This window comes from Vigna radiata, chromosome 7 (assembly GCF_000741045.1).
Source record: "Vigna radiata var. radiata cultivar VC1973A chromosome 7, Vradiata_ver6, whole genome shotgun sequence".
Lineage (NCBI taxonomy): Eukaryota > Viridiplantae > Streptophyta > Magnoliopsida > Fabales > Fabaceae > Vigna > Vigna radiata.
Window position 1 is genome coordinate 38,044,683 of NC_028357.1, and position 15,164 is coordinate 38,059,846.

General features: G+C 38.2%; 1 protein-coding gene across 8 annotated transcripts in view; it reads right to left on the reverse strand.

The window, feature by feature from the left end:
- LOC106768127 overlaps nucleotides 1-15,164 on the reverse strand; it is a 61,848-nt gene that overhangs the window by 26,088 nt on the left and 20,596 nt on the right. For 5 of the 8 annotated variants that reach the window (XM_014653087.2, XM_022783600.1, XM_022783599.1 and 2 more), the window contains 7 exons: nucleotides 8,231-8,422; nucleotides 7,739-7,866; nucleotides 7,024-7,174; nucleotides 6,539-6,649; nucleotides 6,340-6,441; nucleotides 3,335-3,393; nucleotides 3,144-3,246 (listed from right to left, as the gene is read on the reverse strand). In XM_014653087.2, the coding sequence (XP_014508573.1) occupies nucleotides 3,144-3,246; nucleotides 3,335-3,393; nucleotides 6,340-6,441; nucleotides 6,539-6,649; nucleotides 7,024-7,174; nucleotides 7,739-7,866; nucleotides 8,231-8,422 (846 nt within the window). Of the gene's footprint in view, nucleotides 1-3,143; nucleotides 3,247-3,275; nucleotides 3,297-3,334; nucleotides 3,394-6,339; nucleotides 6,442-6,538; nucleotides 6,650-7,023; nucleotides 7,175-7,738; nucleotides 7,867-8,230; nucleotides 8,423-15,164 lie in introns of those variants that run through there. The other 3 variants (XM_014653088.2, XM_022783603.1, XM_022783604.1) reach the window with 3 other exon arrangements.

The window sequence follows — 15,164 nt, forward strand, 5'->3', positions numbered from 1 at the left end:
CTCGTACCCTTTTGCTTGGTGCCCATATTCCTGTCTATCACTGGGNAGATGCCATCTTAACTGCATGTTATCTTATTAATAGGATGCCATCCTCCTCTCTTAATAATAAAGTCCCTTTCTCCATTNTGTTTCCTAATGATCCTCTCTTTCATACATCTCCCCGAGTGTTTGGTTGTGTATGTTTTGTTCATGACATGTCTCCAGGTCTAGACAAACTCTCCGCTNGCGCTCTCAAATGTGTCTTCTTAGGCTATTCCCGACTTCAAAAAGGATATCGGTGTTACTCTCCTGAAACTAAGAAGTATTACATGTCTGNTAATGTCACTTTCTTTGAACAGACTCCTTACTTCTCTCCCTCTGTTCAAGATGTTTCTATCCTCCAACAAGTCCTTCCTATTCCGATGGCTGAGTCAAATAGCTCCACTGTCTCTGTCATTCCAAGTGTTGATCACCATCCTCCTACACCCGATTCTCCACATACTGAGATCATCTCACACAGGGCCCCAATGGATAGTGCACCTCCCCAAGACAATGGTGAATCTCCTGCTTCAAATTCTTCTCCCTCGTCACCTCCTCCCACACCTCCTGGTGCAAATGATTCAGCATGGCCAATTGCCCTCAGAAAAGGTACTCATTCCACTCGAAACCCCTATCCCATTTATAACTTTCTTAGCTATCATCGATTGTCGCCCTCCTATTTTTCTCTTTTATCCTCAGTGTCCTCTGTTGTTATACCCAAGAATGTCAAAGAAGCACTTGATCATCCTGGATGGCGACAAGCTATGATTGTGGAAATGCAAGCTCTTGACCACAGTAATACTTGGGAGTTGGTGCCCCTTCCCGCGGGCAAAAAGGCAGTTGGTTGTCGATGGGTGTATGCAGTTAAAGTCGGCCCTGATGGTGCAATTGATCGGCTCAAAGCTCGGCTTGTTGCAAAAGGTTACACTCAGGTTTATGGTCTTGATTATTGTGACACTTTCTCTCCTGTCGCCAAAATGACTACTATTCGCCTCTTCTTTGCCATGGCAGCCATTCGTCACTGGCCACTTCATCAATTGGATATCAAGAATGCCTTCCTACATGGTGATCTTGAGGAAGAAGTTTATATGGAGCAACCTCCTGGGTTTGTTGCTCAGGGGGAGTCTGGTATGGTATGCAAACTGCATCGATCTCTATATGGCCTCAAGCAATCACCACGTGCTTGGTTTGGAAAGTTTAGCTCCATTGTTCAAAAATTTGGGCTAAAACGCAGTGAAGCAGACCATTCGGTTTTTTACTGTCATTCTTCTCCTGGGAAATGTGTTTACTTAATAGTATATGTTGATGATATTGTCATTACAGGAAATGATGTTGTTGGAATATCTCAACTGAAAGAGTACTTGTGTAGACATTTTCAAACCAAGGATCTTGGAAGTCTCAAATACTTCTTAGGCATTGAAGTAGCGCAATCAAAAGATGGAGTTGTGATCTCCCAAAGGAAGTATGTTCTTGATATATTACAAGAAACACGCATGATTGATTGCAGACCGGTAGACAGTCCCATGGACCCAAACCAGAAATTAAAGATAGAAGAAGGTGAATTATGCTCTGATACCATGTTAGAAGTGGACTTTAAGCCTAACTCAACCCCACAAAACCGGCTTGTAAGGTGAGGTTTGCACCCACTTATATACACTTAAATGGCCTTATCTCTAGTCGATGTGGGACTTCCAACAAAGCCTATGAGATTGTATTGTGATAACAAGCCAACAATAAATATTGCGTATTATCTTGTGCAACATAATAGAACTAAGAAAGTTGAAGTAGACAAACACTTCACAAAGGAGAAATTGAACAATGGAACAATATCTATGCCATTTGTATCGTCTGGAAATCAACTTGTAGATGTATTGACAAAAGGGCTAACCAGTGCTACATTTTAGTCTATTATTGGCCAATTGGGAATAGATGAGATCCACTCACCAACTTGAGGGGGGTGTTAGAATCCTTTTAGGAGATTTAATTACATTTCATAATTAGGAGAATTAATAGGCTAACAGTATATTTATATTTATTGTACAAGACCATTGATCCTAAATTCTAAAAATAGATTATATCCATCATAAATTAGGATTTTAAGTTCTTATGTTTGTGAATTATGTGTTTAAGAATAATTGCTCCCCTATGAATAATATCAAAAAACAGTTTTTCTGGAGAAAACATTGTAAGGTACTATGGTGAAAAAGAAAACAAATATTGTTAATTGGCATTAAATAAAGAAGAATGGTCTATTTATATTTATTGTACAAGACCATTGATCCTGAATTGTAAGAATACATTATATCCATCATAAATTAGGATTTTAAGTTCTTATGTCAGTGTATTATGTGTTTAAGAATAATTGCTCCTCTATGAACAATATCAAAAAATAGGATTTTTCTGGAAAAAACATTGTAAGCTACTATGGTGAAAAAGAATATAAATATTGTTAATTGGCATTAAATAAAGAAGAATGGTCTATTAGACAGTCAATATTTATTCTCTGCAGACTGCATTTGCTCAAACATCCCACAGTTGAAATTGTTAACACTCATTACAAATCTTTGTTTGAATATACGCTCTTATCATAAATGATCCCTTCGATAGCTAACAGCAGGGCATTAATACTGAACTACAGATCAAACCAGACTTGTTGAAATTCTCAGATTGCTAAGGATATGAAGGATACCCTTTATCCTCTAAACTAATATGTGATAAATAGAAAAAAAAGGAATCAGATATTTAAGTAATATCAGTGAAATCCTTTCATTCCAACAGAATACACCACCTGACAGCATAAACAACAAAAATACACGGAATCACTCCGTTATGATGAAATGTAATACCAAACCAAGAAAAGTGCCTCAAAGTAGAAGAGCACACATTTGCTTACTATAGCCACAAAAAGTCAAATCTATTAAGTTATATCATTATGATTGAGCAGATTTGTCGGATTTATGTTAGTTTGAAGGCTAGTGAATAAATGGATTCAATTGCCACTACTACTCACAGTGCAAGAAAAGACTGCATACCCTTTTATATCACAGTTAAAATAATTAGTCCATTGATCTCATCAAACAAATATTGTAGACAATATATTTAGTTTGGTAATATAGAGAAGTTACCAAGTTGCTATACTCTGATGCTGTATTTCTCCAAGGAAAATTAACAGAAACATCAAGAATAGTAACATCCCACACAACTTTTTTATTGTTTACAGAAATATATCTGCAGATGGAAAGAAACCCAGAAGTTACCATCATTGTTTGAGAGAGATTTCACATAAAAGATTTTGAGTAAGGACACCACAGCTTACTCTGCTTTGGACAAAAGTCGAGTATGGTCATTTTCAATCCCATTCAGTGACAATAACACCTGCAGTTTGACAGAAACAGCACAGATTTATGACCAAAATACAAACAAAGAATTATATCATCCTCAACTGGAACTACAATTTGTCGACTGGGTGACAAAAGAGAAACTAGATCCTCTGAAATATTTCAGTTAATAAGTTTGATTGTGAAATTGATTTGTTTCCCAATACAGTTGGTAATTATGAAATTTTCTATATGAATACTCTGTTACCGTTTTTCTTTAGCAAATTTTTAGATAATTCATTGTTGTAATATTTTCTTTCCTCTTTAGAATTTGGTTTCCTACTTTCACCTAATGTAATTATCCTCTACAAAAAGGACGAACCCTACACAGATTATCATCAATAACATTTTCATATTTTCAACTCAATGAGATAGAGAAAACATAAAGACTGATTCAATAAACTACAACCCTCCATGTTGCTCTGACTACCACATACAGCCCAATATTGTCATTTGGACAATGTCTTTGTTCCAACCTAGTGGATAAAGCAAGATTATTTATAATGTATATTAAAAATTAAAAATCTATTATATAAGTGGTAGTGTACTGTGTCACATATTCAAAGTTAGTCTCATGCTAGAGAGCTGGTTAGTTTTGGTCAATGCAGGCCAACCTTAATTGCAGCACCTTCATTGTACTGTGTATGAGAGTTTGTTCTTATTCCACGTTAACTGAAGATAAGGCTTAAGAAGTGCTCATAAAACTAGAACAATCATCATCTTACAAACTAATTTTGTGAGATTGAATTAGACACAACCAAACTTAAAGTTCTATGATATTAAAATGTGTCCTTTATATATTGTTGGGCCACCTGCACTGCCATACTCGAAGCCTATAAATGTTGGTAGACAATGTCTCAAAAAGGGCTATCTAGGAAGGGGGCTACCAGAAATGTTCAGTGTGGCATCATATTCTGCAGTTGCTGAGACCACAATTCTAAAAGGTTGAGAGCCCGAGAGAAAGCATAAGTAGAGCTTATAATGCCTGAGCCATAAGCATGAACAAGCTAAGGTTGAGAGAAGCATCACACCGTGCAGTTGTAAGACACAAACTTTAAAGGGTAGAGAACCTAGAAGGTTTGTCAAGCTGAGATAGTTCTTAAACCAAATTCTAAAACCTCATTAAATTATTTCACATGCCTTCGGCTAATTCAACATCTTGTGACTGAATCTATAGTATTTGGTATCTAACATGGCCAAGAATGAATGAGATAAAGAACTTAAGGAAAGCTTGCTTGAGTTTAAACGACCTATAAACAAAAATCAAACGGAAGTTTGAAAAGTAAATATCTAAAGGGCTCAAATTGAACAAGTGTCTATGGCTAACAAGAAAAGTTCAAGATTTTAACACCGGTTGTTTGTGTTAGATATATTATATTATTAGATATTTTATACAGATATCTTATCTTTATTTTTTATCTTTAATTTGTTTGTTATTATTCTTTATTTGAATATTGAACTTAGTCTGTATTTCTTCTATTATAAATAAAGTATCCTGTGTATATATTCAACACAAGGAAGATTAAACTCATACATAGTTTTTACTATATATTGAACAGCTTGCAATAAAAGTTTCATTAATTTTGCTAAACAATTTTACTAACACCACACATAGTCACCATAAATAAGCTTCATGAGTTGTATTCACATTTCTTTTATATAAAGTATTCTCATTTCTTTTATATAAAATTGCTCTTCTTGGTATCCAGTCAAGGTATTGTAAAATTATACAAGTGCCTTCTAAATGAACTTCTCTTGGATTATAAATTGCCCAACCAAACTTACAATGAAAGCAATATCCAGCCTTGTGAGTTTGAGACTGGGTTCCCCAAATGCTGGGTGCTTATCAATTCATATTGGAACTAGTTGTGAGTACCTTGGAGAGGACTACCTACAGAGGGTTCTGACTATTGGAAGGTTCTAACAAGAGAAAGGTTGAAAGAAGTGTCACCATGTGAAGTCTTACTCAATGAAATCCACGAAGAGGTTGGCTCTAAGGAGCAGTGCTAACTTAGGAACTTGGGTATTATGGGGTAGCTAAGTCCCACATCAAGTACTATAGGATGTTTGATAGAGTATTTAAGTGTTTGGTTCTCCCTCCTTAATAGCTAGCTTTTGAGTGGGTTCCGATGTGCTTGGGTGCCTATCAATCATCATTACGTCTAGAGAAAGTCCTTTCTAAGAGAGTCGTCACCAACTCTTTTAGTTTAAATGATAAACTAGCAAATGTCCTCTCAAAGCCCCTCAAGGACCCTCAATTCAGTATACTTATTCAAAGCCCAGTACATCTTTCATGTATGCTCCAAAATAGTATTGGATATAAAACATGGTTGGATAAGTTTATCAATAAATACTTCTTGGAGTGAAAATAAAATAATTTCTCCATAAACTAAAATTTAGCTTATACACAAGTTGAAATAACACTTTGAAAATTATGAGAGTTTCTACAATGTAGCTTATACATAAGCTAATTTTAGCTAATGGAGAAGTTCATTCTTATTTTTCGTTTTTAAAAATAAAGAAACTTATCCAGACCCTTACGAAGCAGTCCCATAATTAATTTTCTAGTTCATCGACCCAAATAGTCTTATTCAAGCACTTAGGAATTAGCATCATCATTAATTGTCATGTTAGCAATTTGTAAGGACTTTTAGAGTACGGAAATATCCAGACTGCTTAGTGTTGTTTGTTCAAGAAAATCAGACAGTTTCAACTCTAAAATTCTCAAAACCTTTCTCATTAACAACTTAACACGCAGAAGTCAGTTGCCACTTAATTCATAAAAATATTCAGCAAGGCCTAGTACACAATGGACATTAGCAAAGAATGAGCCCACTTTTAAAAAGACACGTAATGGGAGTAGGGTTTAAAAGCATGTTGTATACAAAATTAATAATGAGGACAATAATAATAAAAGCAGGAAACCAGTAAAAATATTTAATACCCTTTCATTATGAAATTTGATGGACGTAAAGACGTCATAAAACTCCAACAAGTTTGATAAAATGTTTGCATCAACTGTAACTTCCAGTTGTTCGAGTATTCCCTGTTAACACAAAAAAGGAAAAGAAAATATGATATAACAGGACATTTCAACTTTGAATATGCATACATACACGAGCATACCAATGCTCGCCACTTACAACAATGTTGGATACCTTCACTGACATGTCCATATCTGTATGGGATGAAAATTTTACTCGAAAGCTGCAGCAATCATCCAAATTGTCCAGTAAATGGTTTTCAGCAACAGGCTGCAAAACAAAGTATATAACCATCGTCGGTAATAGAAAGTCAAATAACTATCAGGTTAAAGTTCCTAGCATTCTGTTCTATCTTATTTACATTGTGATGGATGAAAAGAAATAATGTTCCGAATCCAGTGAAGTAAAATTTGGAATAAAACATCAAAAGGAAAATTGTCACGGCAAGGTTTATATCAAAATGGTGAAAAATCTATCCAATGCTCATAAAAGTAACAATACTCTCTGGCAATGACTGTTGAGCAGTAAAAGAGCCAACAGCCAAAAATATCAGTTAAACAAATAGAAAGCTTACAGGTTGGGTGGCTATAGAAAAAATGAGAAATATAAAGAGCCATGTATCCAGAAGGAAGTTGGAATGATACCCCTGCAATATGTACAACGACTTTCTTGTTGCTTAGATCGACCATTTTCACAGATTTGAATTTGGATATAACAATTCCACGATCTTTGTAGATCTTAGACTTGACAGTTCCACCTTCAACAATTATTTCTGCAATTCCTTTACCATGCCGCCTTAAAAAATGAAAAAAAGATCGTGAAAATAAACATAATTAGTTGACTACTTAAGAGTCCGAGGACATGGCTACATGTTCTATTTCATATCACACATAAAAATCATCTTAAAGACAAAGTTTAGTAAATGAAAAAATGATTAGCATTTTAAAATTGAGATTATGTTATAATTTTATAAATATAAAAATCACAAAGACCTGAATTGATAAAAATCAAGGAGAAAGTGAGGGAAAATGGGTTTCTCTTTCTTTTATTTCAACAGTAGGGTTAAAGATAAATAAAACACGGATTTCACTGCTTAAAAATTTAAATAGAATGAACTCTTAATAGGTTACTTTAAATATAGTAAATGATCTAACTCATACTCCGGACTGTGTTCCAACTAAAGGCCTATCAGCTGGGAAAGAAACATTACATTAAACAGCATACACGGTATGACTGGCTACAGAACTGAACAAAGCATTACTCTAACATGAATCATGTGAAAAGTAGAAATCATTCCCCTAGGATTTAGATGAAAAAAGTATCTTAAAATGCTTTTGAACAAAGGATACAGCGCCATACTTGCTACAAATCGTAGCAGAAATCTGATCAATCTCAAACATCATTGAAAAAATGCATAATTCATGCTTTGCAGCAGAATCAAAACTGGACGATACAAGAGGATGAAATTCAGTTGCTTCAGACATATCCTGCAAAAATACAGAAAACAGAAAATTACATAATGCAGTATGTGATTCTGATGTTTACAATTCATTTGGATATAGAAATGACCTGACCTAACAGAATAGCAAAGAAAAACAATTCTCTCGTCAACAAATAACCCAGCTTCTCATTGTTCAGAATTAGGATTGATTATTTGAGATATTTATTTTAATCAGTTAGTTGTCAACCAATATTAATAGCATAAGGGGGATGACCAAACACTTCAATATTCTACCAAGCATCTTATACAAGAAGAATTAATATTAGGTACCCAATAGTACTCAAGTCCCTATCATATTTTTGTAGTATTTATTTCTACAAGTTTTCAAGCACATTGAAGGATGAATGTACCTTAACATCAAATGACACAACTCCAGAAAATTGACTTGAATCATCAGTTCCTCCGGCCCCAAGCATACCACGAGAAAGCCAGTTTAACCATCCCTGAGATTTAACAGTGTGTTCATCATTGCAAGACTTCTCTGTGGGAATATCAGTGCTAATCTTGCCATTGTTAGGAGTTGAACACCTTGAGAGAAATTCCTGTAAACATAAAAAGGAGAACATTTGAAAACAAATCACACATCACAAAATGTCTTAAAGAAAGTGAATGATAGAAAACTTAGTTAACAAACTGCACTATTTGTGATTTTCACTCTAACAAAATCAGAAGCTTAGAAGATTAATATAGGCAACTGCTTACAATAAAAGCTATTTTTAGTAATAGCTGACATGTATAAAAGCTACAGATATAAAAATTACTAATTATTCAACCTCACGGTATTTACTCTAACACAACCTCCCTCCCTCCCTCTCCCCCTAAGGCCTGGTCAGCACATCTACCCATTGATCAAGAACTAGAATATGATAGATGAAGAGCTGTTTGGCCATAATCTTCTCCATCACAAAGAAAACACCAATCTGCGTGTGTTTAGCACGACTATGAAGCACCAGATTCTGAGCAATACACACAGCACTTTGATTATCACAAAGAGTAAGATTAGTAATTGAAACTTGCAATTCAGTGAACCAAATAGAAAGCCACCTTAATTAAGTAGAAGTTTGAGCCAAACTTCTGTACCGAGCCTTTGTGCTACAATGAGAAGTGACTCACTGCTTGCGAGACCACCAAGATATTAAATTGGAACCAAGAAAGTTGGTTGCTCTTGAAGTAGGATGTCTATTATCAATATTACATGCCCAATCAGTTTGGCAAGAGATGCATGCTGAAAATGTAGTCCACAGAACAAAGTACCTTTAAGATACTGTAGAATGTGTTTAACCACAACCCAGTGAGAATCCAGTGGCTTGGCCGTAAATTGACAAACTTTAATCAATGCAAAGCTGGTTTCCAATCTAGTAATAATGGCATATTGCCAAAACCTGGCCACTGAACGATATCAAACAGGGTCTGAAAATAGATCACCCCAAACTTTGATAACTTACATTGGAAACCATAGGGGAAGAATGGAATGAACTTTAGCCGTACGTGTTTTGTGAAGCCAGTCTCAAATATATTTGCTGAGTCCTAAGAATACACTTCTCAAGCAAATATTAATTTTAAGGACAAGTAAATAATCTAGATGACCAAGTTATTTAAGAGGAAAAGTTGCATAAAGTTTTGTTGCACTTTGTTGAGTCAGAGGAGATCATATTCTATTCATAAAACATTTTTCTACAAGTAAACTATTAGGTACCTGGGTTCGGAACCTAACTATCTCACCACACCCACTCACCCAAAAGCACAGAGAAAGGAATAAACAAATGAACTGAATGTATTCACAGCAAACAATGTCAATTACAAAGATGATCCGGGAGCCTAATCCCCCTCACAAGGTCAAGGACCTGTCTGTACAAAGAATCTGACTAAAACTCCCCTCTGACAATATAACAGAATCCTATATATACCATTCCTCTGCACCTAAACCCATTACCCATTATGCCCCTATCCTCCTATAACCTATCACTACACCCCTCTGCAAAACAACCTTGTCCTCAAGGTTAGAACAATGAAGCTTGAGCCCATGGCATTGTGATATGGTCTGATCATAGGAAGGGAACCCGCTGCTACTACCTGCACTTGAAACACAACCCAAGAGAGCCTCCTCGAGTAGCAGGGGCAATCTATCCAAGGTGTTGAATGAGCCATTCACTTGGCCATTGGAGGCAAGTTCATTTAATTCACTTTCGAACTCAAAAGTTTCACTATTTTTTACATCATCAGTTTCATAATGGGCTGGAAGTATGCATAGATGTACGCCTAGCTCTCCACTGATTCTCCTTATAAGTTGGTATTTACGAATAAATTCCAACTACTGAGATATTATGTGAGATATTATGTGGGTTGGGCCTAACATAATTTCATCATTTTTTTGAAGAGATTTGTCACTAATAGGTCCACCGTTAGTCTTCTGAACACCCCTACGACTGGCCTCTTCATCCCTGAGTGTCATGCTCTCTATCCCTCCAACAAGCATCTCTAAGGACGAATTCATTATAACATTCTCAATTGTGATTCCACGAGCAGTGGCAACAAGCTGAACCCACGTTGTGCAATTGTGCTTGCAGCCAGTGCTTCATGTTTTGTACCAATCTCATCAATTACAATAACTTGTGGCATGTGATTTTCAACTGCTTCTATCGATACCTGCAACTTCAGATCCGGGGCTTGGGTGGTGGTCGAAATAAGAGACCGAATTTATGGGACCATCTTCGTGTCTTCATTATTTCTTTGAAGGTAAGTAGCTAAATAAGTTCTTCTACCATTCATTTCCTTCCCCCTTCTTTCAACCGTGCGGCTTGGGTTGGTTTTATTTTGTTGTTCATCCCCCAAGCGCACCTGGTACCTTGCCTACGAAAGTGTGGCTCGCACCACTGTCCATCAAAATTAAAACTCGTTTCCTCTCAATTTCTCCTTGCAATTTCATCGTTTTGGGTTGCATCAGGCCCCAACAGAAAACGCAGATAGCTCTATCTGCATCTGAGCTAACTCTGTCTCTATCGCTGCTCCATCTTCCTCCTCATCCTGAGACATAATAACATCTTCAAACATCTTTCTGGACATTGATGACCTGGGCCGAAAGCCCCTCCACACCTGAAACAACTGCCCTCCTCCCTTCGTTTCGCAAACTCTGAGTAGGGTAAATTCCCAGAATTTCTCCCTCTGTTATCGAAGTTTGTCTTCGTAACCCCGCTCGCCTGTATCACCTCCTTGGGCACCGACCCACTACTCTCAGTTGGCCCCGTTCAGTTTTGGGTTTGTCGACGGGGTTCAACCCACGACACCACCCCGCTCGGCCTACTCCAATTCGTCAGGTTTCTTCCTACTCCTCCTCCTCCGATCTTCGCTCCTCCGTGAAGCTCCTCCCCATCCCGTGTGATTGGCATCACGGTCATCAACTCCTGAGGATCGAGAAGACCCACCTGGTTGCGTATCGGTTCTTGCAATTCTCTCATGGTCGATGTTGGGGCATCTTCTTCCCCGGTTCCCAACTGCTTATTGGTCACCACCCCTTCAACAGTTGTGCCCCTATTCCGTTCTCCAAATCGCCACACCATTACCCCCTTCAGTCCTTCCTAAGAACGATTTTTGGCTTTAGCCTTCCAGGCCCGCACCCAATACCCAGCACTTCCCTCCATGCTATTGTATGCCCGTCGCACTTTTTCTTCCTCTATCACCCCCTACTTCTCAAAAACTGTCTCCGCCCTAGTAATCCACCCCATAGGATCAAACCCTTCGAAAACGGGTAAATCTACTCTCTTCTTCCCGCTGGGTTGCACTTCATGGTGTTCATCCCCTCTCTCTCCTTCTTCCTCTCGCGGACCCAATGTTGGTCGTCCTGGTTGTAGCCTCGACCACCCAACATCCTTATGATTTCTTGCAAATCTTGACGAATTGCTGCATAATCTGATCGCGGCGCCCCTGTCTACACCTTCATCCTATCAACTGCAATTTCCTTCACCCCCACACGATTCCAACAGCGTCTCAATCCTTCAACTTCTGGAAATGTCAGGTTTTTGATAACTTCTTGATCAGGTTCTTGATTCGGCACCCCTACTGCGAAACGGCAGTTCTCCTGTTTCCGGCAGACTCTTGATTCGGCAACCCCACTACGATCTGGTAGGTCAGACCAACTTGTTAGGTACCTAGATTCGGAACCTAACTATCTCACCACACCCACTCACCCAAAACCACACAAAAAGGAATAAACGAATGAACTGAATGTATTTACAGCAAAGAATGTCAATTACAAAGATGATCCGGTAGCCTAATCCCCCTCATAAGGTCAAGGACCTGTCTTACAAAGAATCTGACTAAACTCCCCTCTAACAATATTACAGAGTCCTATTTATACCATTCCTCTGCACCTAAACCCATTACCCATTATGCCCCTATCCCCCTATAACCTATCATAAACTCACTCTATTGCTTGTCTATGTGGATGATATGATTATTGCATGAGATGATGAAACAGAAATATTGGCATTAAAAGAAAAATTTGCTGTCCAATTTGAAATGAAAGTCCTAAGAAAACTCATATTTTCTTTGAAAAGAGTTTGCTTATACCAAGAATGGAATTTTCATCTCCCAAAGGAAATATGTACTTGATTTCCTCAAAGAAGGAAGAAAGTTGGGATGTAGAACCTCAACAATTCCTATAGAACAGAATCACAGAATTGGAAATGAAGAAAGTGTTCTTGTAGAGAAGGCCTAATATCACAGATTGGTAGGAAAATTGATTTATCTATCACACGCAAAACCAAACATTGTGATAGATTTCTTTAAGCAAGAAATCAATCACACTCGTAAAACACACTGACAAGCACCCAAAATACTGGAAAAGATAATGTTTATTAACCTTGAGACCAAGAATACTGAGTACAATGTCAAACACTATCAAGGGTACACTCTCCCTTCACACGGGATACAATGGTCTTGTTTAAACAATCAAGCAACAAATACATGTCTGTCACCAGACACCCCTGCCCTCTTATAAAGCCACCTCATCCTACTAACCAACCTCTAACTACCCAACAAACCTTCTAAGCCTCCTAACCGCCTAATAGCCTACAACCTCCTAATTAATTTCTTTTCCTCCTTTCATATACCTTTAAAACCCTATCACATTGCTTACACAGTTAGTGTAGTGAGCCAATTTATGCATGATCCAAGAGAGAGACACATGCAAGCAGTTGACAAAACTCTCCAGTACTTGAAGTCAAGTCCAAGAAAGGGGTTATTATTGAAAAGGGAAGACACGTTGACTATGAAAATATATACTACTAATGTTGACTATTCAACTGACAGAAAACCTATTCCTAGGAATTGTGTGTTTTTTCGAGATAGTCTAATAACGTAGAGGAGCAAAAAGCAAGATGTATTTTGTTCTAGCATAGAAGCTAAATTTCGAGCTCTTGCTCAAGGAATGTGTGAAGAACTCTGGATAAAAATCATTTTAAATGACCTTAAAGTCAAGGTGGACAACCCTATGCAACTATAATGTGACAATAAGTTTGCCATGAGCATTGCCAATAATCCAGTACAACATGACAGGACCAAACCCACTAAGATTGACAGACATTTCATCAAAGATAATCTAGACCAAGGATTTGTGATTACAACTCATGTTCTTAAAAAACTTCAAATAACATATATTTTTACAAAAGGGTTCCCTCAAGGTAGATTTTAAGATCTTGTAGGTAAGTTGAGAATGATTGATATTCATTTATCAACTTAAGAGAAAGTGTTATAATTAGACTGTTAGAATAATTAATAAGTCTACCTATGTTAGTGTAGTCAGTAGGACTAAAGTAGGGAGTAGTTGGGTTATCTCTAATGATTGTACCTAGCAATCTAGGACAGTTCCTAGACCTTCCATCTCCCTATTGTATCAACTCTTTATCAATATAAATAGTAAAACATGAGAAGGGTCTTTTAAGACCTCAAGAATACATTTTTATCAGTTTTAATCACAAGATGGTATTAGAGCAAGTTCTCTGATCTTGTAATGGTTGTCTTCGCTGGCCAACCGCCGACGGCCCCTCCTAAAAGTCTCTTCTCTAGAATCTGGCCCAAATATAAGCTATACTTCCAGAGTTTGTCTCAGAATGGGATTTGAACCCTTTCCCTTTCCCTTTTGGGCCAATAGGGCTCCCTTTTTGGCATTCCCATTTGCTGACATTCATATTCACGTTGAATCAAACTCTTCTTCGAAGAATGCAAAAAAGGCCACTGCCTTCGCTGCTTACTTCGTCGTGCACCGCCGCTACCCGCAGCCGGTCTCTGTACGTCGCTGGCGACTGTCCGCTGCCGGCCACCGTCGCAGTTTCGACCAGTGACCAGTGGATCTGGATCGTCTCTTCAAGCGACGGCCAACCTCACCGGTTCCGATGGCTACCTCCCATTCACGCGCTGCCACGAACGCCAAATCAGTCCATCATCGACCACTATTAGTCGCCAGCCATCGTCGCAGTTTTGATCGATAACCAACGGATCAGGACCGCCTCCTCTAGCGACGGTCAACACCGCCGAAGTCAAGACGCTCAATGTGCCTCCACACGCCGCCTTTCTCCAGCTGAGGTCGGACGCGTGATTGTCATGCACCACCTTCCCAGCGCCGGAATCACACCGTGTCGCTTCCGGTCAACTTGTCGGACCTCCTTCTCTCTATTTTGACCCTCCATAGCAACCATTGTTGCCATCTTCGTTGTCTTCACAACATCTTCATCTTCTCGTTTCCGCATCGCCGAATCTCGCTCTAGTTTCTTCGTTCTGGTTTGGTCCTTCTGGTTACTGCATTTTGATGTCTGATTTCATCCGTTCCAGAGCAGAATCTGCATTCTGGTTTCTGTCACCACCAATGGGTTCTTCTTCCTTTTCTTGTGTGGCACTGATTGGTCCTTCTTTCCTCCGCCACTTATGTCGTCTCTGCAGGTCTGTTGCTGTTAAGCCTTTGCAGAACAGTTATTTCCTGCAGATTTGTTGCAGATCAGGACAGTTAAGTCCTTGCAGATTTGTTGTTAGCCATTGAAGGCTCCCCATCTATTAGTGATTGAAATCCGTTTCTGCAGTTTGTTGTTGTTTGCCACTGCTGGCCTTAATCTCGTTCTTGCAGTTTGATGTTGTTTGCTGCTGCAAGACGTTCCCTTTGGTCGAAGTCATTTATGCGTGTTTATCTTTAGCAACTGCGATGCTTCCAATCCCAATCAACTATTTCACTGTTTCCACCGTTCACAGTGAGGGGGAGTATGTTTCCAAGACACTACAAGCCAAGTATGGCAGTTC